The sequence below is a fragment of the Dasypus novemcinctus genome, chromosome 3 (assembly GCF_030445035.2).
Source record: "Dasypus novemcinctus isolate mDasNov1 chromosome 3, mDasNov1.1.hap2, whole genome shotgun sequence".
NCBI lineage: Eukaryota > Metazoa > Chordata > Mammalia > Cingulata > Dasypodidae > Dasypus > Dasypus novemcinctus.
The window spans coordinates 40,353,269-40,379,301 of record NC_080675.1 but is presented as its reverse complement, the minus strand read 5'-3'; the positions used below and the strand labels follow the sequence as shown (position 1 = coordinate 40,379,301).

General features: G+C 48.6%; 1 protein-coding gene and 1 pseudogene across 1 annotated transcript; one reads left to right on the top strand and one right to left on the bottom strand.

Moving 5' to 3' along the window:
• Nucleotides 1–1,289: 1,289 nt before the first annotated feature.
• Nucleotides 1,290–13,099, bottom strand: CCDC177 (coiled-coil domain containing 177). The gene is made up of 2 exons (XM_004477330.4): nucleotides 12,786–13,099; nucleotides 1,290–11,926 (listed from the first exon to the last, which is right to left on the bottom strand). The coding sequence occupies exon 2, from the start codon at nucleotides 11,895–11,897 to the stop codon at nucleotides 9,789–9,791; it is 2,109 nt and encodes a 702-aa protein (XP_004477387.2). The 5' UTR covers nucleotides 11,898–11,926; nucleotides 12,786–13,099; the 3' UTR covers nucleotides 1,290–9,788.
• On the top strand, nucleotides 12,574–22,426 carry LOC101425216 (pre-mRNA-processing factor 17-like; annotated as a pseudogene).
• Nucleotides 22,427–26,033: the final 3,607 nt, after the last annotated feature.

The following is a 26,033-nucleotide window of genomic DNA, read 5'->3' as shown; positions in this document are numbered from 1 at the left end:
TTGCTTCATAGATCAAAAACAGTTGGATATCAACAATTTTATAATGCTCAACCCAATTGAAAGCTTCAGGATAATCTGGCAGCTTTCCTCCAGATTAGATGATGACAATTTTTTAAAAATCAGAAATAGATTTTCCTTTGCCCCATGACTATAACTACCACCTTTTAAATCATTCTCAATTCTAGCATTCTGTGTACCTTTGAAAGATTTGCCTTCCAAATAATGTGCATGCTACTAATTAATGCCCTCAAAGTTACAAAGCACACTGCCTTTTCCTAGAGAAGTTTGTATGCTTTTTCTGCTGCTTGAGATTGGGACTAAATCTATCCAGATGCCCAAGTAGAAAAGATCTCACAAGTGCCTTCTGATGGGTTTTAAGGACTTGTTCATTGGTTAAGGATTTGTTAATTGTTTTTTTTAGTTAAAGCTCAAAAAACTGTATGTTTCCATTATTTGTACATTCTTTTTCTAGGCGTTTCGGCGACTTTTGAAAAGCCCTTTATTGCCAGTCTGTTTGCCTACCTTTATCCATATAGGAATTGACACCTACAGTCTATGAACACATTCTGGGTCAGGAAATAAATAACAACTAGCAGGTTCTATGGTACTTGCCCTCTCCTTTCTCCTCCGTGGATCTGGCTTCAGCTGCCTTAAAATGGCTCCCCTGATGGGCCACTTTACTCCTCTGTTGAGGCATTTACTTATTTAGCCCTCCTCATACTCAAAGCTGTATATCTTGCCTGAATTTTTCTGTCTATGGCTTCGTCCTATAGTCCCCAGCCTTTCCCCCTTTTGATTCCCTTCCTGTATTTCTATGTTCTCACTGAATTTTCCTCTTTCCTAAAACACAAAGATGTTTTTACTTGTCTTAACAATTCTTCAAAAATTACCCCTTTCCCTTCCCAGAAAGGCTTGTGCTCACGTCCCTCCCACCCTCACATTTGTCTCTTCTTTTAGTGGCTGTGGGAAGTGGGAACTCTCAACCCACCTATGGGAACAGAGGCAGTCTTCGAAAATGAATATCCCATTGTTGTGACTCTCAAGCAAGAGGCAGGAAGGGCTGGGCTGGTAACAAGAGGGTATCAGGTGAGACAAATTCCATTCCAGGGGATTCCTCTTTGCAGGAAGAAAGCAGATGAACCCCCAGACTTTCTCACAGCAATCCCTGGTTTCACCCGGTAATGAAAACAAAACTTTTCTATGTATGAAGAAGGGGAGCCAGTTACAACAGGGAGTACTGACGAAAAGTAACACCCAGTAAATGAAACAGGCAGCTGGCAGCCCAGAGATAGAGAGGGCCAAGGGCAGATTTTTATTAAATTGCTTTAATGGATTAAGCACTTAAATAGATGAGTATTTTGTTTTGTTTTCTGCCTTAAGCAGGATAAAGTCTTCCAGGAAACCACACACTTAGGGAGAGTCGGGAGACCAAGTGCTTGCCTCCTGCAACCACCCCAATAAAATCAGACTGAGGGCAGTGCTTAGAGAGGGAACTCCCAGCACAACGACCGGCCGGGGAAGGTCCTTATATTTCTCAGTCAGATAGCAAGATGGATGGGATGGCGTCTAAGCTCCCTTCGAACTCTAAAATAACATCTGGTAGCCCATGAACTTGAAGCCTATCCCCAAATGACACAAATTTGTCAGGAAGGAAAGGGTTGCCAAAGAACAAGGAGGGGAAGTGAACTTGGCTCAATGGATAGGGTATCCACCTACCACATGGGAGGTCCGCGGTTCAAACCCCAGGCCTCCTTGACCCGTGTGGAGCTGGCCCATGCACAGTGCTGATGCCTGTAAGGAGTGCCGTGCCATGCAGGGGTGTCCCTGCGTAGGGGAGCCCCACATGCAAGGAGCGCGCCCTGTAAGGAGAGCCGCCCAGCGCGAAAGAAACTGCAGTCTGCCCAGGAATGGCGCCGCCCACACAGAGAACTGACACACAAGATGATGCAACAAAAAGAAACACAGATTCTCAGTGTCTCTGATAAGGATAGAAGTGGTCACAGAAGAACACAGAGCAAATGGACACAGAGAGCAGACAACTAGAGGGGGTGGGGGGGGGGAAGGGGAGAGAAATAAATTTAAAAATAAATAAATAAATCTTTAAAAAAAAGAACAAGGAGGTAGAGAAGGTAGAAAAAAATTCTCAAACAGGAGTTAATCACACATGCAAATGAACTTGAATGGGACTTGTCTGCTAGAGCAGGGCTTCTCAAACTTGAATGTGCAATACAATTCATCTGAAGATCTTGTAAAATGGCAGACTCTGACTCAGAAGGTCTGGAGTGGAGACTGAGATTCTGCATTTTTAACAAACTCCCAGCTGATGCTAAGGCTGCTGATCTGTGGATCATACTCTGGAGTAGCAAAGTTCTAGAGCAGTGCTGCCCTATAGACATTATTGTGATAATAGAAATGTTCTATATCTGTGCTTCCCAATATGGTGGCCACTGGGAACTTGAAATGTGGCTAGTGTGAGAACCTCTCCTCCAGGTCATGTACAATCCCAGACATAATGGGCTTTAGGGTCAGCACAAGAGTCCCTCCTATTTTCTCTGGGCAGTGGCCCTCAAGGCCACCGTCGGTGCCAGGAGGACTCAGTCCTCATGAGGTCTGATCTTCCTCCCCCAAGGCTTTCGCAAGGACAGAGCAGGTAGTGACTGAAATGGTTGGTGCTGGGAGGCTCCAGGAGGTCTCCTTTCTTAAAAATTACCTTACCCAATATTCCCAAGAGGCAACAGAACATATTAGTTAAAAGCATTTTCTGCACAGCCCAGCTAACCAGGTCCAATGAGCCCAGCTCTGCCCATTATTATATGGCCTTGGGCAAATCACTTAAATTTGGCACCTCTGTTTTCTCATCTATAAAAGGGGGGTGATAATAGTACCTACCTCATAGGGATCTTGTGAGGATGAAGTGCTTAAAACAGTCACCAGCAGAGCGCATGTGCTGAGTGCATGTTAGCTATCATGACCCTGCAAACCCAGCCTTAGTCAATTCTTCCCTTCTGCTACGCATTTTGCTTATTCTCTCAACAAGCAGATGCTCCCGGAGGCACACTCTGCTTACACCACTATTTGCTGAGGGCTCAGGAGGACTCAGAGGTCCACTGGGACCTCCCTCTACAGCCACAGTTCTTAACCTTTTTTGTTCCACAGACGCCTTTGCCAGTCAGGTGAAAACCACGGGCCCCTTCTGAGAATGTAGCGGCAGTTAGTTTTATGACATTCAACATCGGAAGTCAGAGAAAATAAAGATAATAAGTTGATTTTTTTTTTTCAAGCTCATGGACCCCCTAAAATCTTTCCTCGGACCCCTTGGGGGTCCATGACCCCTGGTTAAGAAGCCCTGCTCTAGAGCATCCCTGGGCAGAAGGAAGGTGATGAAGCAGCAGAGCCCCTGGCAGCTTTCTGTCATCTCTTGGTCCTCCCTTCCTCATGTGCAGTGAGAGCCAGCGTAGGCCAGCTGGCCTGCTCAGTGCCTCTGTGCACTGAGATACATCCAGAGTGGGGAACGGACTTTTGCAAACCCAGCCCCGCATCTAACATCCATGCAGCTGTCTGCGGGGCCAGGGTGTCAAAGAGAGGAGATCAGGGCATTTGCTGAGGCTTTTCTGGGAAAGCCATCTGTTGAGGCTGCACCAGAGCAGCACCAGAGCTTTCATTTCCTGAAGCCATGATAATATACACCCACTACTCTCCTCCTTGCTCCCATATCTGCTCCTACTGTGAACTCATCAGTGTGCTCTCCCATGTTAGGCTTGTCCCAGACCTCCTTTCTCTTTTCCACGTGGCTGTAGCAGAGAAGGCTGCATGTCTGGGAATCTCCGCCAGATTCCACCATACCCTGCAGTACCAGAGTCCCCAGAATATCAGTTCTCCTGCCACCTCTCCTACTTGGCTCTGCAAAGGATGCTATCACAGAATTTGTATCTCACCAGGACAGAAATACACCCTGTTTTCCTCAAGAAAGACATATGTAATGTAAGGCATTTTGTTGTTTTAGTCAGTATTTAGAAAGCCTTAAAATAAAATTTCTAGAATTATCATCGGGTGTCAATTTTATTGCAAAAAAATTGGTAAACAATGTAATTCCTCCCCCATCCAAACCCAGACTACTGCACATTCGTGGGGAACCATTATTCCAGAGCCCTTTCCTTTAGACTGGCCGGGAGACTGACACACAGCAAGGGGCCCAGACAACCTCAAAGGGCACCACCTAAGCCTGGTGTTCACCATTCCAGCCGGGGCATCACCATACCTGGCTTGAGCCCTGTCTACCCCATGCCTTCCTTCACCACCCTGCAGTCCAGAGTATCAGTATCCACAACAGGATGCTGTTTGCCAGGGACTGTGCCAAGTGCATTTAACAACTTCCTACTGAGCAGGAACTACTGTCCTCATTTTACAGACGATCAAGGAGAGGGTATGGAAGAGTATGTAATAGTTCGGATAAGAATAAGTCAAGACACTTGCTCCTTTGCTAAACTCTTTACCTTGCAATTGTGGAAACCTCATGGACTGAATTTCTAGAACGACATGGGTATCAGTCATTGTGTCCCACTGAGATGTCCCTGAACATTTTGGTATCCGAATTTCATTTCCCACTCAGTCTCTCACACTGGGTAGGGGGAAGAAGAGTAATGGCAGCATGAAAATCTTTCATTATGCAAATGACTGAATGGTGGATTTGGGAAATATGGACACTGTGCCAAAGCCTAAAGCAGCCTTGGGGCTGGAGGTAGTGGAAACAATGGATCCCCACTGAGGGGCAGCTCAATTTTCCCAGAGCTTACTTTTCCCTGGAAGCCTAAGATGGCTACAGAGGCCCTCCCCCTGCAAGAACACTGATGCTGGCATCAGAAGGGTGTGTGCACACGCAAGCTTGTGCGGTGAACCCAGGTGGAGGTATGTAGCATCTTTCTGATACTTTGGTGAAATGTGCAAAGTGTCTGACACAGAAACATGCCATCAACACTGTGCTCGTGGAGAAGAATGCATAAACACTTCCAAACTGCAGCTAAATTAAAGATCACTTTGAACTAGGTTTTGTGCTCATATTGGGATATGACTATTTGATGAATCAGAAAGTTAACAATACTGCAAATGATGACGTTACCAGTGGTCCTCAGAAATAAACCACTGCCATTCCATATTCTAACACCTGTCGAGGCCTGACCTGTGTGAAGCCAAAGTGGCAGGGATAGTAGTGAAGGGTTGGGGTGTTTTTTCAGGGGAAGAGGGGATGCATGGACCTGGGGGTGGGGGGCAGGTAGAGAGAGAGCCAAAGCTCCATGTCAATAGAGCACATCTGTGAGCAGATGATGTGTCCTCTGTACAGACATGTAACCAAAGCACATGATCAGGTGTGATACCATCAGTGCTGACACATCAGATCTCCAAAGCCAAATACGCCACCTAGAAGGCCTAAACAAGATTTTTAGATGTGAGAGTTCGGGTCCCTGAACTCTCCTCTCCAGGCTGAGTCAAGAAGTGTCAGGTTTCCTTATGTTCCTCTGCCCAAAGTTTACCTAGGCCGTGCAGGGTGGAGATGTGGACACGTGGCAAAGGGCAAGTAGACATATCAACATATGGGTAACCCCAAAGCCAGGAAAGTCAAAGAAGTGGGACATTCTGGTTCACTAAATTTTTCCATCAATTTAGTATTGACCAGATACCTTTTTGTCAGGACTTTTAAACTGGAAATGCTTCTAAAAGGTTGTTTTGTTTTGTTTTTCCTCAGCAAGAAGAGCAGATTGATGGACTGGTTCCCTGTTTGGGCATCTGGGACTGTGCAAGGCCTAGGGCTTAGTTCTCCAAGTCCACGATCATTATTTATGCTGCTTCTGTAAAAGGGATGGCAGAAAGCGCCCTTGAAGGTGATTTAATGTCTCTCTCTGTTTTTTAACTGTAATTTGAAGCTGATCAGCTGCACGACCTTATGATTTGAACTGATTAATCAAGGCTCCTCAGAGGGAAGGGGAGCAACTGACTAGAGGATGGTTGCCTGGGAGGTTGAGTTGTCCCCAGAAAACTGAAAAGGCCTGCAGTTAGCCTGGTCTGCCTATGGATGGATACCAGCATGGAAAGGTAAAACCCAGTGGAGAAATAAGGGCATCTGCTCACGATGTTGCAGCACAGTGATACCCAGGGTCAATGAGCAGAACAATGCCTGGGCACATAGCAGGTCCTGAATAAACAGGTGTCGACTGGATGGAGGCCTGCCACCCCATCTATTTGGTACAGATCTCCTCTAGTCACCATTCATTTGTCCACAATCCATCCCTCTCTCCATCCAGTTTTTATATTCTTGCCAAACATGAGGCACTGAACCATGGGCTATGAGAGATTCAATGGGAAACAAGATACAGCCCCTTATGGAGAATCACCTCTCTATTCCAACTGGCTGTTTGAAGGGGAGGGAATGGTAGGTGGTGGGCTTTACAAAGTGGTGGGAACACAAACCACATTCTCATCTATCTTTACTACCCCACAGACGCTCTGTCTTTGGCAAATCCTGATTGCTGCTCCTATTGAAGACTCATGGTCCATGTGCTTCTGAAAGGAAATTTCCATCTTCTTGTCCAAATATGGCATAGGCACCAGGTGCTGCCTGGGCTTGACACTGGGCTAGCTCCACCGATTTTTCCATCTGAAACCATTTTGTCCTGCTTGTTTCCTTGGTAAAGGACAAAACCAAACCTTCTTCCAACCCTCGTCTCCTCCCTCCACTTCACATTCTCTATTTTCTGGCCCTTTTGGGGCTGCAATCCCTTGGATGACAAGAAAACATCACGATGTCCTGAGACAAATTCTGGACAGTTAGAATTTTCATATTATGAGAAGTAAGCTGTTCTCCACCCATCATCCCTTCACCCCACCCCAATTTTCTCTTGCTATGTTTCAGAACAATAAATCACCTCTCCTCTCTGACATCACATTAAGAGAAGAACATAAAGAGCCCCAAGAAGGATTCTGGAAATTGCTCCTTCACAAAGCCACTTATCCTAGAATAGAGAGTAGGACAGTCTGAAATTTGGAGGAATCAGTCTTCACTGTTATTAGGTTTGGCTTTTGTTTTGGCTTAACTTCTACTTGGCTATTCTGGACATTATTATTTTTTTTTAGAATCCAGAAGTTTTGCCTTTACACAGTGCTTCTGAGTGCAAACCTCTACAGCACTGGCATGCAGGTCCTGAGCCTTCGCATTCCACATGGCCTTCAACATGCTTTTCAAGTCTGCCCCTCTCTGCACTAGGTCATGGCGGTACATTACACTCTCTAGGCACAGTACAGTCACATGCCCTGTTTACAGCACTTGTACCTATGGTTCCAGAGTCATGAAACTGGGAGCACTGACAGGATTCTGATTCGACTTCATAGTGTTTGTGCAAGACCCCTGGAGAACAGAAATCACAACCCCCCTTCTGCAAGTGGGGAAACCAAGGCACAGAGAGGCAATCTACCCAAGATCACTCAGTAAGTCAGAAGAGAGACTGGGGAAAGTGCCAGGTACATACCTGCCAGTGCCTTATCAAAAAAACAAAACCAAAACGCCAGATTGTCTCCTTCTCAAACAAATGCACACTCTTTGGAAGTAAGTACTTTCAGGGTGGAACTTTCTATTAGGGTTTCAAAAGCCATTTGGCAAATCAGGGACCACAAAGTAAGAAGAATCACATAAACCTTTTAGGTAAATGCACTTGACCCACAGACAATGCCAGTCATTACATCTCAAGGACAACTTGGTTACCGACAAGAAGCAATTTGAGGAAGAAAATCCACCCATCCAGGAAATAAACCTTGGCACAGCTCGTTTCCTGGTTTCACAGTATCTTAAGCCTATCAACTAAGTACTGCTTTCTTCTACACAATTCTCTTCCTGTATCTGTTGGCATTTGATGGGGGGATGGGGGATGTTGTGTGTGTGTGTGTGTGTGTGAGAGAGAGAGAGAGAGAAAGAGAGGGAGAGAGGGAAAGGGAGCGGGAAAGAGGGGGGAGAGGGAGAGAAAGTGATTATGCAGAACAAACAGCCATTTTGGGACAATTCTGCCTGCAGAATATATATATGAAATATGTCAAATGTAGTAGCTCTCTACCCTGATTCCTTTTTTTTTTTGGTAACTTTTAATTTACATTCCTCTTTTAATGTAAAAAATGATTCTTTACATCCCACCTCCCCTGAAGAAGGCAGAGTCAATGATAGGATGGAGATGGCTGGGGGGAGGGGGAGTGCATTTCAGCTTTGTGGAAGGGAAGCCCTCTAAGGGTTAAAGTTGTCTGACGACAATGGAATATGGCCTTTTGGATCAGGGTGACCTGATCTTGCTAGTATTTTCACCCAGGGGGTAAATGACCATCTGCCCATGATGCACTGCCCATTCCAACATCAGACATCCCTATTCCCAGAAACAAACTAGGCTTACAGAAACCCTCCTGCCTCCCAACTCCAGGTCAAGAAAGGCACAAAGACGACCAACAAATAATACTGAGAGGGCACTTTGGATTCAGGAGACTCTGAGGTACCAGGAGAGGACCAGTGATGGCCCCATCAGGTGGATGGGAAAGGTGAGGCACCAAGAGACTGATTAAGTACTTCCAGCCACAGGTGAGAGGGAACCAGGAATTGAAGGGCAGATTCTCGTTCCTCACGCGAGGGTGAGGGACAGCAGAGGCGGTACACAGCTAACAAGAGCAGCACAGCTCTCAACAGCAAAGAGGCAATTCCAGCTCAGCCGCCACTGTTAAGCAGCCAAGGATGGATTCCCTAACTGCCCTCCGAATGAACAGTTGTGACCATCTCTTCACAGAGGAAATCCCATACCCCAAACTCTCTGCAGCCCACCCTTGGGGGGCTAATGCCAGGGCTGGAGCTTTAGACAGGAATGGCCTGGGCAGAAACAAGGCAGCTGGCTTCTTAAGGCGTGGCACCATCTGCCCAGGAGTACTGCGGCTCCTGTGTCCCCACACTGGGAGGGGGCATATAGACACACCCTTCCTGAAACTACCTGCAAGAACGCTTAACGGGGCGGCATGCGGCTGCTTAAGGACCCCTGCCTCCCCAGGGACGCTGCCATTAAAGCTAAACAGCACCAGCAAACCACCTGGGAGAACAAGGAGTGAGAACAAGGGACACAAATTGATCATTATTTGCAGATGATTGTCTAGAAAACCTAGGGGAATCAACCGAAAAACTATCAGAGGAGGGGAATTTGCTCAGGTGGCCAATTAAAAGTCAAGCATACAAAAACCAACAGCTTTTTGGGTCACTTGAGTGTGGCCTGACACCTTGGAAGAGATGTGCTTTTCTGGGAGGCCTTTGTGCAACTTGCCAGATTGTTAAAATGGAGGCGAGCCAGGGAGTTGTCCCTCATCTGCAGCAACACAAGTCCTCTCCCGACACCAATATCTGAAAAGTGCCTGGGGTGACCGCAGCAGAACTGGCGGGGTCAATCACCTCCATGCTCTCTCCTAGAGGTGCTCTCTCCCCAGTCTGACCTGAACCCTTTTCTCCCTAGCTCCTCTCTGCTCCAACCCAAAAGGCGCACAAGGAGGCTCAGCCAGGGCCGGGAGCAGGAGCTACCACGGGTGGGACGTCGTCAAGGATTGTACGGTCATCGCCAAACGAAGTGTTTAAAAACCAAGGGGACATCCTTTCATTGCCTCACTGGTCAGAAGCCTGGTGAGGCCACGATGTTGCGCCCTGACTTGGTATTCTACGGTTTGGTCAAAAGAGACGAGGGAGGCCTCTGCGGGCCGTACGAGGCAGTCTGCCCGGCGCAGAGCGGCCGTCATTTGCGGTCTAGGTTGGCGTGTAACTGGGCGTCCCGCACCATACGGTCGAAGGAGCGGGTGTTGGTCTCCTCGCGCACCTTCTCGCGAACGTGGAAAGAGGCCCGGGCGGTGGAGCGAGAGCTCTCCAGCGCGCTGCGCCGCTCCCGCGACAGTTGCTCGCTGCGCTCCAGCTTGCGCCCGATGGCCTGGAGCAGCTCTCGCCGGCGGCAGGCTTCGTCCCTCTCCACCTTCTCCTTGTTGGCGCGCTGGGTCCGCTCCTTCTCCAGCCGGCTCTGGCCCACGCGACGCGCCTTCTGCTGCACCGCCTCCTCGGCCGACTGCGCCGCGTGCTGCAGCCGCCGCTCCCCGGCCCGGGCCAGCGCCTCCAGATGCGCCTGGTGCTCGCGCCCTTTGCGCTCGGCCGCCTCCTTGGCCCGCCGGCCCTGCAGCTCCTCCCGCCGGGCTCGCTCCCGCAGCTCCCTGGTGCGCTGCTCCAACAACTGCTCGTAGTTCTCCTGCGCTCGGCCCAAGCTGGCCTGCAGGGAGCTCCGCAGGCCCTCCCGCTCCTCGCGCTCCTGCCGGGCCCTGCCCTGCAGCAGCGCCTCGTGGCGGGCCCGCTCAGCCCGGCTCAGCTCTCGCTTCTCCCGCTGCAGCTGGCCCTCCTGCCGCTGCTTGGCGCGGGCCGCGCGCTGGGCGCGCTCCCTGCGGACCTGCTCCGCCCGCTCACGTCCTTCCTGCAGGCCTTCCTCGCGCTGCTTCAGGTTCTGCTCCTGCTGCAGCTTACGCAGCCGGTCCTCCATGGCCGCGCGCTCGGCGCGCTCCCGCCGAAGCAGGCCTTGACGCTCCGCCAGGTCGCGCCTCCGCTCCTCGCTGCGCTCGCACTGCCGCTGCCGCCGCCGCGCAGCCTCCCGCTCCTCGCGGCCCCGACGGCCGCGCCGCTCCTCCACCTGCGCGGCCCAGGCCCGGCGGCCCTGCTCCAAGGCATGCTGCTTCTCGCGCTCCTCGCGCTCGCGGCGCTGCTCGGCGCGCACGCGCTGCTGCTCCCACTGGCCGTGGGCCGCGGCGCGCTGCTCCAGCAACAGGCGCTCCTCCTGGTGCCGCGCGAGCATGAGCGCGGCGATCTTCCGGTCGCGCTGCGGCACCCCGCGCAGGCCCCGCTCCGTGCGCACTTGGCGCACGATGCGCTCCACGTGCTGGGCCGTCTGCGGCGAGTGGCTCAGGTCGCTGAGGCTGAAGCTGCGGCCGGTGAGCGGAGCCAGGGCCAGGGCGGACGGGCGGCCCAGAGGGTTGGAGGCGGAGGACGTGGACCCCGCGGGGCAGCTGTTTCTGGCCGAGGCCCGCTGCGGCCAGCGCAGCTCCCGCAGGCTCTCTCCGCTGAAGGACGACGACGACGCGCCGGACTCGGAGCTGAGCGCGCCCTCGCGCCGGCGGGATAGGGAGTCCAGGGAGTGGCTCTTCCTACTTGCCCGCGAGCCCGCGGGCGGAGGTCGGGTCCGGGCTGGGGAGGGGCTGGAGGAGGCTTTGCGGGCCGCGCGCGGGGCAGGCGAGGCTGGGAGGCTGGCGCTGCTGCAGCTGCTGCTGCTGCCCGCGCTCGGGGCCGAGGCCGCGGGGGCCACGACGGCCGCGGGGCCCAGCGGCGTGAAGAGGCGCCGCTTCTCCTCGCGCACGATCCGCTCGCGCTCGTCCCGGCACTGCTGCAGCTTGGCGCGCCGCTCGGCCTCGTACGCCTCGTACAGGCCAGTGGCCACCCGCATGGAGCGGCCCGGGGCCTCGCGCACCAGGTCCGCCAGCGGACGCGGCAGCAGCTCCACGGGTTTGATGGCGCAGCGGGCGCAAGCCTCTAGCGAGCGGGGGCTCGTTAGCACATAGCGGCTGCCCTCAGCCTCGGGACAGTCGAAGTTGAAGAGGTCGAGGTGCAGCAGTGGGGACTGCTCCCGTCGCGCGCTTTCTCCTGCTGCACACGGGACTTCCGCCTTGCGGGGCAGAGCCGCCGAGGCCGAGGCCGCGGAGGTCGCCGGCTCCTGGGCGCCCTGGGCGTCGGGGGGCACCGACGCCGAAGCCCCGTCCCCTTCGGAGCCGACGGGCTCGGCTCCCGCCTTCTCCTCTTCAGGCACCGGGTCCACCATGGCTGGGCTCCCGCCCTTTTGAGGCGTCTCTGCACATGACAAGGGAGAGACGTCCAGAAATATATTTGAGAGCACATCCCTTCTCCACTCACAGACTCCCCACCGCCGTTCCCCCAACTTTATCCGCTTGCGGATTAGGCTCAGCGGCCTGGGGGAACGTAGATCATTATACCGATGCCCTGAAACCGCGGGGGGAGGGGCTGATGCGCCAAGATCAGCCTCGATCTCCCTCAGCCCCGGAATGCGGGCCCAGGCCTGTAGCGAGGCTTCCCTGGGCGTCCGACCCACTGGATGCTGCAAGTTAGGATGCAAAGATCGAGGTGCAGGCAACAGCCCGCGAGGCAGGTGCCGGGGGGATTCCCTAGAGGAATAAGCGCATTTGTCTGTAGTTTAGGCGGGCAAACCGTGGACCCAGCTTGGCAAGAACAAAAAAGGAAGAGCCCTCTTCACCCCCAAAGAGCATTGCTCCGAGGACTTCATTTGCCTAAGGAAGTTTATGGGTGATTTCCCACTGCTAAAGGAGACCCTGGCATGGGGCCCGGGGGTGGGGGGGCCCAGTCCCCAAAGGCCCCTCAGGGAGGGATGATCGATTTGTGCTCCTGCTTCTAGAGCAGGGCTAGCGAGAAGCTGGGCCGTACCCCCACCCCCACCCCCACCCCAGGGTCTTTGGGGGATGATGAAGGCGCTCGGATCCTCCTCCATGCACCCGATACCCTCCACGTCCGACTGTACTAATGGCACCATCCACCCCAGTGTGGGCTCGGATACCCGCCCCCACACGCCCTCTGCATCCCTCCACCGCATCCCAGCTGGGTGGGCTCCTAGGACGCAGCGAGCCGGGCCGCGCCAGGGCGGGTAGCTCCCGAGTCCCCGAGCCAGCTCACTTACAGCAAGTCGCGGGCTCCGGCCCCGCGCCAAGGGCTTTTGTTCGCAGCTCGCCGCTCTCCCTCGCGCCTCTTCAGTCCCCGTGCGGCCGGAGTCGGGTTACTGCCGGCTGCAGCCTCGATAGGAGCCCCAGCTGCCGCCGCCGCCGCCGCCAGCGCCTCTCCATGGGCCCCGGGAGCCGGGCGCACACAGCCAAGACGCTACCTACCCGCGGGAGGGGGAGTGCGATAAGGCCTCCCTAAAATAACGCGGTTCTGCTCTCTTCCATCGCACTGATTCTTAAAAAAAGAAGCCCCGCTCCATCGCTGCTGCATCCATCTCCGCCTTTCTAGCTGTGAAGGTACCGCAGGTCGCTCGCCGCCCCCGGCGCCTCCTGGTGGACACTCAAGGGTATTGGTTTGTTTGCTTAGCGAAGAAGAGAAGTTTTATTTAGTATATATAAATCACCGAGAAACCTTAGTCTTTCAGCACCATAACTGGCTGGAAAGAAGGAGTCGCTCAGATTGTTTCTCAAGGGGACTCTGAGAAGCACACAAACTTAATAGCGAATAATTGGGTAAGAAGCAAACAAACTTGATGGCTAATGATTGGGTAGAAATACGGCACCTGATGCAAACTGTGTTTTTTCTTAAAGATCAACCAAGAACCTTCAGATGGGTTGGAAGTACCAGAAGATAACTAGTGTTTAATGCAACATCTTAGGACTTACTGGCTGCAGACAATAAAAATGAAAATCAGTTAGTGTCATTTAATGGGTGCCTTATTTTGAGACACCCCCTCTCCACCTCTTTTGCATGTTGAGTGATAGTGGCCGTAGGAGAGGGGTGGAACGCTTCGGGGGGATGGGGTCGGTAGGGGTTGGATATAACAGTAGAGCTGTGTGGTTAAATTACTTGGCTTTTTCAAGTAGGCTATGAGGGGCAAGTGAAGTGTTTTAAGCAGGAAAGTGGCATGGTTAGGTTTATATTTTAGGAACATAAATGCAGCACCAGCGTAGGGGGCGCTTTAAGAGGGCCGATTAGAGGCAGGAAGCGGAGTTAGCTGAACACCAGTCACCCAACCCAGGAAGGGTTAGGACCTGAGGGGGAACATGGGTAGAAGGAATGGGCCTGATGGGGGTACAAATTCCTGAAATAGGGAGTCAAAGAAGCAATATTCAGAGTTAGCATGGCTCTTCGGGGAAGGCGGGGACAGGGAAAGGTGAGCAAAGGGGTGGCTGGGCCTCTACAAACTTAGACAGTGGATCCAGGAGAGAGGATTAGCCGGTATGCAGGACCAGGGGAGGATGGGTTCATTTTGTGGCCCCTTGAGTTTGAGGATGGAACTGCTGGTTGCTGATAAGTTGTATCAGAGGTCTGGACTGTAGTCTTGAGTTTAGGGAGTCATCACTATATAAGAGGCTCCTAAAACCACCAGTGTGAGTGCGATCACCCAGGGAGGGCAGGTCAATAAATGAGAGGCAGGCAGGGCACTTGTGGTCCGTGAAGGGACCAAGATGGACAGGCAGGAAAGTGTGGTCTTGTGGAAGGTAACAGCAGTGCATATCAGAAGGAGGGCATGTCACTAGGGTCAAAGGCAGTAGAGGTCCAGAAAGTCAAACACCCACAGAAACTGGCCGTTAGCAGGCCTTTGGTGACACTAGCAAAAACCACTTTAGTACTGTACTGGGGGGCAGACGACAAACTATAGAAGGTTAAGGTATAATGGGGGGAGGCAGTGGACTTGGCCCAGTGGTTAGGGCACCCGCCTACCACATGGGAGGTCCGCGGTTCAAACCCCGGGCCTCCTTGACCTGTGTGGAGCTGGCCCATGCGCAGTGCTGATGCGTGCAAGGAGTGCCCTGCCACACAGGGGTGTCCCCTGCATAGGGGAGCCCCACACGCAAGGAGTGCGCCCCGTAAGGAAAGCCGCCCAGGGCGAAAGAAGTGCAGCCTGCCCAGGAATGGTGCCGCACACACGGAGAGCTGACGCAACAAAAAGAAACACAGATTCCCGTGCCACTGACTACAACAGAAGCTCACAAAGACGACAAAGCAAATAGACACAGAGAACAGACAACCGGGGTGGGGGGGGGGAGGCGGAGGAAAGAGATAAATTAAAAAAAAGAAAAGGTATAATGGGGGATGAGAAAGACAGTTACTGACTTTGTTAAGAATTATGCAGGGTTTGAGACCTTACCCTACTTGCCTACTAACAGGTTAGCTTGCCATAGGTGCATAACCTGGCAGAAGATACAAGACTCCTGGGTCAGAAACAAAGGACAACATGAGATTCAAATTTTTGTTGGTTTCCCTTGCCCCCCAGATTCCAGGGGGTGAGAGAAGATGGACTCAGGTAAATGCTGCATATATAATGTGTTCGTGTCACAGCTGAGGAACCCTGAGTTTAGTAGGTTGGATTACATATCTCAACAAACACATGTTCTTAATCTGCATTCTGTGGGTTTGAACCCATTGTAAATAGGGCCTTTTGAAGATGTTTTTAGTTAAGATGTGGTCAACTGAATCAGGATGGGCCTTAATCTGGATTACTGGGAGCTTTATAAAGAAGATCCAAAAGTCACAATGCTACAGATTTTTAGGAGGTAGAAGAGGACATTGCCATGTGACAGAAGGCAGAAATACTAGCCAAGAAACCCTAAGGATTGCCAGAAGTCAGCTCCAGAATGCTGGTCTTTGGGGAGAAAGAAGCCTTGCTGTTATTTTGATTTTGGATTTCTACCCTCAAAACCATGAGCCAATGAATTCCTGTTGTTTAAGCCAACCCATTGTGTGGTATTTGTCATAGCAGCTTGCCAAACTAGGATACTCTGAAAGGGCTATGTAAATATTCTCTGTCTTTCAGTTTTCACATTCGTTAAATAGAGACAATAATACCTATCTTCCACTGTTGTTCACAGAAATAGATATATATGCATATATATATGCAGAATGCCTAGATCAGCACATTGGAGATAAGCAGTGATAAAATAATGACCATTTGTTTTGATTAAACCTCTTCTTATGGACATAGACTCAATAAGGAAACATCTGTGGAATTTGCAATTTCTTAAGGAGAAACCCAACAAATCTTCCACCCTTGATTAAGGAGTGACATTTCATCTGGGAAGGTGGTGGAAGGCAAAGGCATGGGGAGGGGCTCTGAAATGGAACACCAACCTATCTAGGCAGTTCAGCAAAGTCGGCTTGGTAATCAATGGGTTGCCACCATGCTGACGAATGTGTCTCCCCTGTCCTCTTTAAGTGCTTTGGACATTTCAGGAGATGGGTTTCATATAGGTTAAGAGCTGGTTTCCTTCCGTTTTGGCTTCCTAAGCTGCCAAAGATCAAGCATGTGAAATTCAATTTTTTAATGGTACCCAGCAAAAAAAGCTTCCCAGTTTGGGAGCGCACACCTACCCCCCTGTGAGTGGAGTAGTGAGAACTGTGGTTGAAGAGTCTAACTGATTGTTTAAATTCCAGCTCAGTCACACTGTGTTATTTGAGGCAAGTCTTTTAACCTAAGCCTCAACTTTCTTTGAAAAATTTTTTTTAAATTTACTTACGTCCCACATTGTTTCTGCTTGCTGTCTTCTCTCTGTGTCCATTTGTTGTATACTCTCTATGTCTGCTCGACTTCTCTTTTTGGAGGCACCAGGGACAGAACCTGGGACCTCCCATGTGGGAGAGAGGCCCTCAATTGCCTAAGCCACCTCTGCTGCCTGCTTCATTGTGTTTTTCATTTTGTTTCTTCTTTGTGACTCCTCGTTGCATCCGCTTGCCACGTCACACCAGCTCACTGTCTTGCCCATCTTCTCTAGGAGGCACTGTGAACCGAACCCAGGACCTCCCATGTGGTAGGTGGGAGCTCAATTGCTTGAGCCATATCCTCTTCCCTCAACTTTCAGTCTGCAAAAGGGGAAGACGCAACTTGGACTGTGATTTTGCCTTGCATTGACCCTTAATGATAATACTTTATTGAGTCCACTTTAGATGCTTTGATGTAGTAGCTCACTTAATTTGGACAAAAAGATAGTGTAGGCATTATTATCTTCATTTAAATTCCATTTGCTCAGCCCCCATCACCCACCTCAGCCCTCTGCACCTGTGCTCACCACCCCTGTCCTTGTGCTATAATCCTATTCATAAGGGAGCAGATGTAGCTCAGTGGTTGAATGCCTGCTTCCCATGTACGAGGTCCTGGGTTCAATCTCTGGAACCTCATAGAGAAACAAAAGGGTCCTACTTAATCCTGTTCATAAAAGTAAGGTTATTCACTCTAAGATTTTAAGTCAGGAGTTAGAAAACTACAGCCTGTGGCCAAATCTGACCTACCACCTGTTTTCTGTTTTTTTTGTTTTTTTTTTTAAAGGACGTACCAGTGATTGACATGGAAAGCAGGTGCACAACCTTCAAGCTACATCCATTCCCCAGTGAGAGTTGGTTTTTTCATTTGTTTGTTGTTCAGAGGTACTGGGCATCAAACCCAGGACCCTGTATGTGGGAAGCAGGCTCTCAACCACTTGAGCTACATCTGCTCCCTCCACCACCTATTTTTTTACTGGGACATAGTCATGCTAATTTATTTACATATTGTCTCTGCTGCTTTGGTGTGTCCAACGAAGAGTTTAGTAGTTTTGGGCAGAGGCTGTATGGCTCACAAAGCTTCAAATATTTATTATCCAGCCCATTACAGAAAAAGTTGGCCGACACTGGTTGTAATGACTGATAACAGCTTGGGCAGATATCATTTATTGCCTCGCAACTCCAGTTTAACTCTTCAGTATCTCCTCTGGGATAATGAACCAATGAGCATTTTCTACTTGACAGAGTCCACAATGCTAAACTTTGCCAATAGAGGGAACTGGAGAGACGTTGCTGGAGAAAGGGGGCTTCTCTTCCCTGGTCCTTTGTGCCCTGCTTTTTGCTCTTCCTTGCTCCTGCTGCACAGTTAATTAGCCGTGAGAGAACATCCAGTGGTGCTCTGCCCGAGCCGCATGCCCAGAGCACGCAGTCCCTTGGCGACCTCGCAGCCCTGGCCACCTCCTGCCGCCTCCCAGAGGCAGATACCCCATGCTCCAAGCCTCCCGTCTGCAGTGCTGCTCTGACTCCTGCGGACCAGCCTCAGCTCGCCTGCACCCTGGAGTGTTTCCTGCTTGCCTAACAACTGTGTGGCAGCTCTGGCACAGGCTACCCAGCAAACTTTTCCATCACCCAGTGAGCTACAACCACAACTTCTCCACTGATATCTGAACCCCAGCCTTGAGGAGCGGGCTGCCCTTCCAAGTTTCCTTCCTTGGGCACTTTCCCTAAGCCTTAGAGAATCATTTTGAGCTCTCTTTATATCTTATATTTACTCTCCTTTCATAGCTTAATACTTCTTTTATTAAACCTTGTCTGCCTAAATTACTGTGTGGTTTGTCTTCTGATTGGACCCAGATGATATGTGGCTTAAAGTGTAACCGTTTTCACTTCTTAAAACTGAAACCTCAGGTTCGGCTGTAGCTTAGGTAGTTGAGCGCCTGCTTCCCATGTATGAGGTCCTGGGTTTGCTCTCTAGTACCTCCCTAAAAAAAAAAAAGACTGAAACCTCAAGAAGAAAATTAGGATACAAGTCATCTGGTAAAAGGTACTATTTGTTAAACATAAAATGTTTTATATGTTGTACTTTATTGAAGTAAACGCATTTTCGTCAAAATAGGAAATTGGAAAATGCAGAAAAAAGGAAAGAAAAAAACACCTGTAGAAAAATGACCACTGAAAGGCAATCACTGTTACCTCTTGGTGTGTTGGTGGCAGAGTTTTATAAGCTGCGGGAGGACAGGTTGGTGTGTTTCTGTTCATGACTGCTTAGGGCCTGGCACACAGTAGGCCCTGCTCTGAAAGCATCAACCAGGGGAAACGGGGTTAAGTGCTACTTTGTCCACCTTATGTAGCAAGAGACTGGCCTTGTCAAAATATTTTGAGCCATTAAGCTGCTTTGACAAATCTTTAGTGTTAAGTATCTTCTGTATGTGATATTCATGTTTGAGAACTGGACAGGAGAGGCTGCCTGCGCTAAACCATGGAGGCACATCAGCAAGAAAATATAGAGGGAAACTTAGAATTAATCTGATGGGGTTCCCCTGACTCCTAACAGCACCACACCTCATTCTACCCACTGCCTTTCGGGATGATACTGATGAGTATGACAGTACATTGCGGGTGCTGCCCTGTGGCCATTCCATCTGTGAACTGCTTTTGGGTCTGTTGCAGTTTGATATTATCCATGAATTCCAAAAAAGATATTTGATTATGTTTGTAAACTGGTCTGTTCCTCTGGGCGTGATACCCTTTGATTGTATTAGATTGAACTGAGATGGCTTTGATTAAATTATGTTAAGATTAGGGCTTTGATTCGACCACATCATTAGGGCATGCAGGGCTGCGTCCCTACCCCCTTGGTGGGCTGATAAAACAGACTCTTACATGGATGTAGATACACAGAGAAATTACACAGAGGATCATGTGGCCCTGGGAAGAGAGATGAGCCTGATAGTTTCCTGCTGACCTTGTGAAGAGAACAGAGCAGCTGAACCCAGAAAGAAATGAGCCCGGAAAGAAATGAGCCCCAGAGGAAGAGAGATGAGCCTTATGCCAGCCTACAGCTGAGAGTAAAAGAAGCTGGGACCATGGAGCCTTAAGAGGAAAGAAGAAGGCTGAACCCTCGCAGACATTGCCCGCCATCTTGCATTAACACGTGGCAACAGACTTTGGGTAAGAAAGTACCTCTTACAGTAACTGGAGTTGGACTCTTTAGGGCCTTGTAACTGTAAGCTTCTATCCCAAATAAATACCCTTTATAAAAGCCAACAGATTTCTGGTACTTTGCATCCGCACCCCTTCTGGCTGACTAATACAGGTCTGCTCGGAAGACCCTGCTTGTTCAGAGCCAAGCTTGTTTCCAGTCCGTCTGCCTCTCTTGGTGTGTTGACTGCCTCTGGTGTGGCGCCACCTCTCTGCTCTGTGCTTTGGTCCCTTCCGTTTCAAAAGGGGTACTCTGAAGTTGCAGCTACTGTTCCTTCAGAGCCCCTTCCCCTGCACCTTCTCATCCACCAGCACACACATACTACCATATTTCTTTTCTTTTTTTTTTTTTTTAAAGATTTATTTATTTATTTAATTTCCCCCCTCCCCTGGTTGTCTGTTCTTGGTGTCTATTTGCTGCGTCTTGTTTCTTTGTCCGCTTCTGTTGTCGTCAGCAGCACGGGAAGTGTGGGCGGCGCCATTCCTGGGCAGGCTGCTCTTTCTTTTCACGCTGGGCGGCTCTCCTCACGGGCGCACTCCTTGTGCGTGGGGCTCCCCCACGCGGGGGACACCCTTGCGTGGCACGGCACTCCTTGCGTGCATCAGCACTGCGCATGGCCAGCTCCATATGGTCAAGGAGGCCCGGGGTTTGAACCGCGGACCTCCCATATGGTAGACGGACGCCCTAACCACTGGGCCAAAGTCCGTTTCCTCTTTTCTTTTTTATGGACAGTCTCAGCTTCAAACATTGTATCCCACTGCCCTCCATAGTGTCTTAGACCAATCATCCCAATGTTGAGATTTGGAGATTCAGAGAAGAGTCACATTGCATTTCTGGAGATGGTGCCCTTTGCATGTTCCTCTTGGGGGTCAGAAATTTGCCATCAGGCTCTTTTTACTCACCCAATTTTGTCAACCAGTCACACAACAACAATAACAAAATGCTTTGAAGACATTGTTTAAAAGCATCGAGCTTAGCTAGGAAGTGTGGGAACACTAAGAAGGGTAGGACAGGGTCCTTGCACTGTGTGCCAGTTGAAGTAACAAGACCCAGACACTCAAGAAGTTAAATAATAAAAGCGTTAAATCAGTTTTAGCCGATGAAATGAGTTGGTAAGCAATATAAAAGAGCAATCACAGAAGATTTGCTGCTGTCTCGTCGGCTGCGATTGCAGCTCTGGCTGCTTCCTATGGTTTGGGTTCAGGGTCTGAATCAGACCCAGACGGCGAAGGTGGACGATATCCACTGCCAGCTGCTGACCGTGCCAGCTCCCTCACACACTTGACTAAATCACCTTCAGTCAAGCCCTCTCCGGCCATGGCAGTGGGCTTGGCTCTGGAGGTGGCAGTTAAGGAATATTTGGAGACTGGAGTTCACTTTGATTCTGCTGTGATAAGTTCAGTATAAACCAACCTATGAGACCATGTTTGCTCCTGAGTTTGGACCAGAAAATCCCTTTAGGACACAGCAGATGGCTGTCCCTAGAAATATGCTTTCTGGATATGCTGAGCCAGCTCATATCAATGATTTTATGCTTGAACAGTAAAGGAGAACTTTTGCCACATTTGGTTATGCATTGGATCCTTTGTTAGATAATCATCAAATGTCCACTAACTATATTGGTTCTCTGGAAGAAGCTGAAAAGAATCAAGGTTTACCTGTGTTTGAAACTGGTCAGAGAAAAATAGAAAAGAGGAAAAAGTTCAAAGAAAACAATGCTCTAATGTTGATGGTTTCTTGGGACCATGGGCAAAATATGTGGATGAGAAAGGTGTAGCCAAACCTTCAGAAGAAGAGCAAAAAGAATTGTTTAAAATTCCAATCCACAGCAAAGAGGCAGAAAAAAGGCAAACAGGAAGATGAGAAACCTGGGGAGGAAAAGACCAGCTTACGTGTCAAAGAAATGTGCGATCACCAAGGCAAGTCCCAGCTTTACATACCTCAGGATGTTGGTGTTAATCTACAGTCAACTGTGCCACCTGAGAAGGGCTATCTTCCCAAAAAGCAAATTCATGTGTGGTCTGGACACACAAACGGTGTCAGTGCAGTCAGATTGTTTCCTCTCTCTGGCCATTTATTGCTGTCTTGTTCCATGGATTGTAAATTTAAGCTGTGGGAGGTTTATGGTGACTGACACTGTCTGTGGACATTTATTGGTCACAGTAAAGCTGTAGGGGACATCTGCTTCAATACTGCAGGAACACAGTTCCTCATTGCAGCCTATGGCAGGTATTTTAAACTCTGGGACACTGAGACAGGATATCAAGATTTACAAACCGAGAAGTATCCTACTGTGTCAAATTTAATCCTGATGAAGATAAGGAAAATCTCTTCGTGGCTGGGATGTCTGATAAAAAGATTGTGCGATGGGACATTCAAAGTAGAGAAATTGTGAAGGAATACAATTGGCATTTGGGAGCTGTCAATACCATTCTTTTTGTTGATGAGACGAGGCAATTTGTGAGCACATCTGAGGATAAAAGCTTAAGGGTTTGGGAATGGGCTATCCCTGTGGATTTCAGTTATTTGGCAGAACCCAGTATGCACTCAATGCCTGCAGTGACCTTATCTCCAAATGGGAAATGGCTAGCATGACAGTTAATGAACAACCACATCTTAATATTTGGAGCATAAACAGATTTAGATTAGATAAGAAAAAAAAATTTTTTTAAGGTCATATGGTAGCAGGATACACTTGTCAGGTGGACTTTTCACCAGAAATGCGCTACATGATTTCAGGAGATGGGAATGGAAGATCACAAAACTGCACAGTCGATTTAAAGCTCATGATACAGTGTGTGTAGGTGCAGTATGGCATCCTCATGAAACATCTAAGGTCATAACGTGGGTGGGATGGTCTCATTAAATTGTGGGATTAATAGAATTCATCCTGAAACTATCTAGGATCGTTTTTTGATCCATTGTCATATTTAACTGTATTTAGTTATTAAAACGTGTTGGACAGATAATGTTTTCCTGACACGGCCTTATGAAATTGACCCGTTATTTTTAAAAAATACTTCGTAAATTTGATTCATTTCATTGGCAACTTCATTTTGTTCTTTTTAGATGTCATCTATAAAGGGAATTGCCATTGGCTTTCTATTTAAAAGCAGGTAATTATTATTGGGGGCAGTTTGAGTTTACCCCCATGATAGTGAAAGGAAATATCCGTAAAGGAGATGGTGTTCTAGAGGAGGTAGTGTCAGAAGGGGACCATATACTTAACCTCTTCAACAAAAAGGGCAGTAACGGGAAACGGACTTGGCCCAGTGGTTAGGGCGTCAGTCTACCACATGGGAGGTCCGCGGTTCAAACCCCGGGCCTCCTTCACCCGTGTGGAGCTGGCCCATGCGCAGTGCTGATGCGCGCAAGGAGTGCCGAGCCACGCAGGGGTGGTCCCCGTGTAGGGGAGCCCCACGCACAAGGAGTGCACCCTGAAAGGAGAGCTGCCCAGTGCGAAAGAAAGTGCAACCTGCCCAAGAATGGTGCCGCACACACGGAGAGCTGATGCAGCAAGATGACGCAACAAAAAGAAACACAGATTCCCATGCCGCTGACAACAACAGAAGCAGACAAAGAAGATGCAGCAAACAGACACAGAGAACAGACAACTGGGGTTGGGGGGCAGATAAATAAATAAATAAATCTTTTTAAAAAAAAGTTTTAAAACTTCAAAATACTTTTCAGGTAACCTCTTCAATATTGGCACTTTGGTTTGACAGTCATTTCTCCTGTTTTATTACAAATCTATATTAGATGTTTGAATGTGGTTTGAAACATTTCATTACAAGGCTGGAAATGATTGGTTGATAACTGCTCAAAGTGCTGACTTGGAAACCAAAATCATGAGTGTTGATATTGTTGATATCATAAGGACATTAAAGGAAGCGGACTTGGCCCAATGGATAGGGTGTCTGCCTACCACATAGGAGATCCACGGTTCAAACACAGGGCCTCCTTGACCCATGTGGAGCTGGGCTTTGCGCAGTGCTGATGCGCACAAGGAGTGCCCTGCCATGCAGGGGTGACCCTCACGTAGGGGAGCCCCACGCTCAAGGAGTGCGCCCCGTAAGGAGAGCCGCCCAGCGCGAAGGAAAGTGCAGCCTGCCCAGGAATGGCGCCGCACACATGGAGAGCTGATGCAACAAGATGATGCAACAAAAAGAGACACAGATTCCCAGTGCGGCTGATAAGGATAGAAGCAGTCATGGAAGAACACACAACAAATGGACACAGAGAGCAGACAATTGGGGGAGAGGGGGAGAAATAAATAAAAAGTCTTTTAAAAAAAGGACATTAAGCACCAAATTCTGTGTTTTTAGCTACAATTTTTAAAAATTAAATTTAAATATAAAAGGCCTGGTATATGTGACCTGACCACATAGCCACATTTACCTGAATTTCAAAGAAGGAAAAAAAAAAAAACGGAATACAAGTGGAGAGACATTTTTTGAGCATGCAAACATTCAAAGAAGTAAGTACACACTGCCTAGCTGCCATGTGTTTTTGTATCTGCTAGGAAGGGTGGTGGATTTCTGAAAGGTGGGATTCACATAAAACCTTTTCTTAAGTCCTGAACACTGGTTTTAACACATGTGAATTATTGAAATGTGATGGAGCAAAAAGAACTGATCATAGATTTAAACTGTCTTGTTCAGCACCAGTATTGTATATGTTAGTAATCAAAACTTCTAAATCTTCATTTATTTTATTGTGTTGTTTTACTATTTCTAAATTAACTATATATAAAAGTTGTCTCTTTTTACAAAGATCATATTTTTAAATAAAGCATTTTTGGTAGAAATTATTTTTTAAATAAAAGAGCAATCACAAGGCAAAACGTGAATGCATTACTAATTAGCTACACGACATTGAGTATGGCTTCAGCCTTTCTGGGTCTGATTTCCTTTCTGGGTGAAATGATTTCTGCCTCTCATACCTTTAGGTCATTCAAAAAGTGATCGAATGCCTACTGTGTCCAAGCAGTGGGGTTCTAGGGTGGAGCCCTATCATCCTCGAATCCCTTACGGGGAGACAGTGGTAAATCAAACAAGCACACAAGTGCTGAGAAGGAAAGGGGCTGCTGGGAGGGAGTAATTAGGCAAGAGACGGTCATGGCCTGAACTAAGGACAGAGAATAGACAAATTTATGAGAGAGAATCACTCAAACGTGGAGAGTAGTCAGTTATGGGGTAAAAACTCCTAGGTTTCTGCCTTGGGCAACAGGGTGGGAGGTAGGGTCATGCTGAGCTGGGGAGTGAAGAGGAGCAAGTTTTGGGCAAAGACGATGAGTTCAATTGTGGACCTTGCTAAGTGGCCATACACATCAGGTGGCTAACCTAATGGTTAATGGTAAGAACTTCAGCATCCACAACCCTGGGTTCAAATCCCAGCTTGTCCATGTCCTGGTTGTGTGATCCTGGGAGAGTTCCTTAACTGCTCTGAACTGCCATTTTGTTCACCCATAAAATAGGGATAGTATTATCTCACTTATAAGGTTTTTACTGAGGTTTAAGTGAGATGAAATATGTTCGGCACATAGCACACGGTGCCTGTGTATCAGGCATATAGTGAACACTCAATAAATAGAAGCTCATTATTGTTAGAAAATTTAGATGAAATTATGAGCAACTCCAAATGATGAACAAATAACGTAAGCTTGCTTTTGGTTGATTTCCTTTTTTATTTATAGAACATGCCTCTAGATTGAATTTCAGTCCTCTGCTCTATTTGGAAACATTGCCCTCTCTTTTGGCTTTTGTTCCTGGAGATTAGAGTGGTTCCTTGATGCTCAGCTCTTTAATACAGCTGGGTAGGATTATTACGTATACAGAAGGCACATTTTGAGAAGGGAACTCCATTTGCTCACTCCACGTTCTTACCTCCAGGTGGCACCCCTCCTCTGTGCATCTACTAGTGGTTCTGGTGTGAACTCTCCAAAAAGAAAAATCAAGCCTCAAAACAAACGAGACCCCTAAATCCCAGAGGAGTGTTGCATGCACCTGAGTGATAATTTCTCTCTTATTTTGATCATAGGTATTGGCTTGTATCTACATTTCTCTAAACAGACCATGCTATTTAATGCTTCTTTGTCTTTGCATGCACCATTTTTTGGCAATACTTGGTCCATGCTGTTTTGCCTCCCTAACTCTCCTTTATCAAAACTCAGCTCAAGTGTCAACTTTACAGTGGAGCCTTCCCTGACCGGCCTTGTAGTCTGTCTGTGTTGGATGCCTCTCTATTGTGCTTCCAAACCCTGTGCATAGCACTTGAGTGGATATATGTGTGTGTGTGTGTGTGTGTGTATGCACATTTTAATCTTTTATTGTAGAGAATGTCAAACATAAAAAATACAAGTGCCCTAATAAACTCCCGTGTACCAGCATCCCAACCTCAATAATTATTAAGTCATGACTGATCTCATTGAGCTGTAATTTCTGATTTTCTTATCTGGTTCAAGATAGTGACCTCCACATAGTTTAT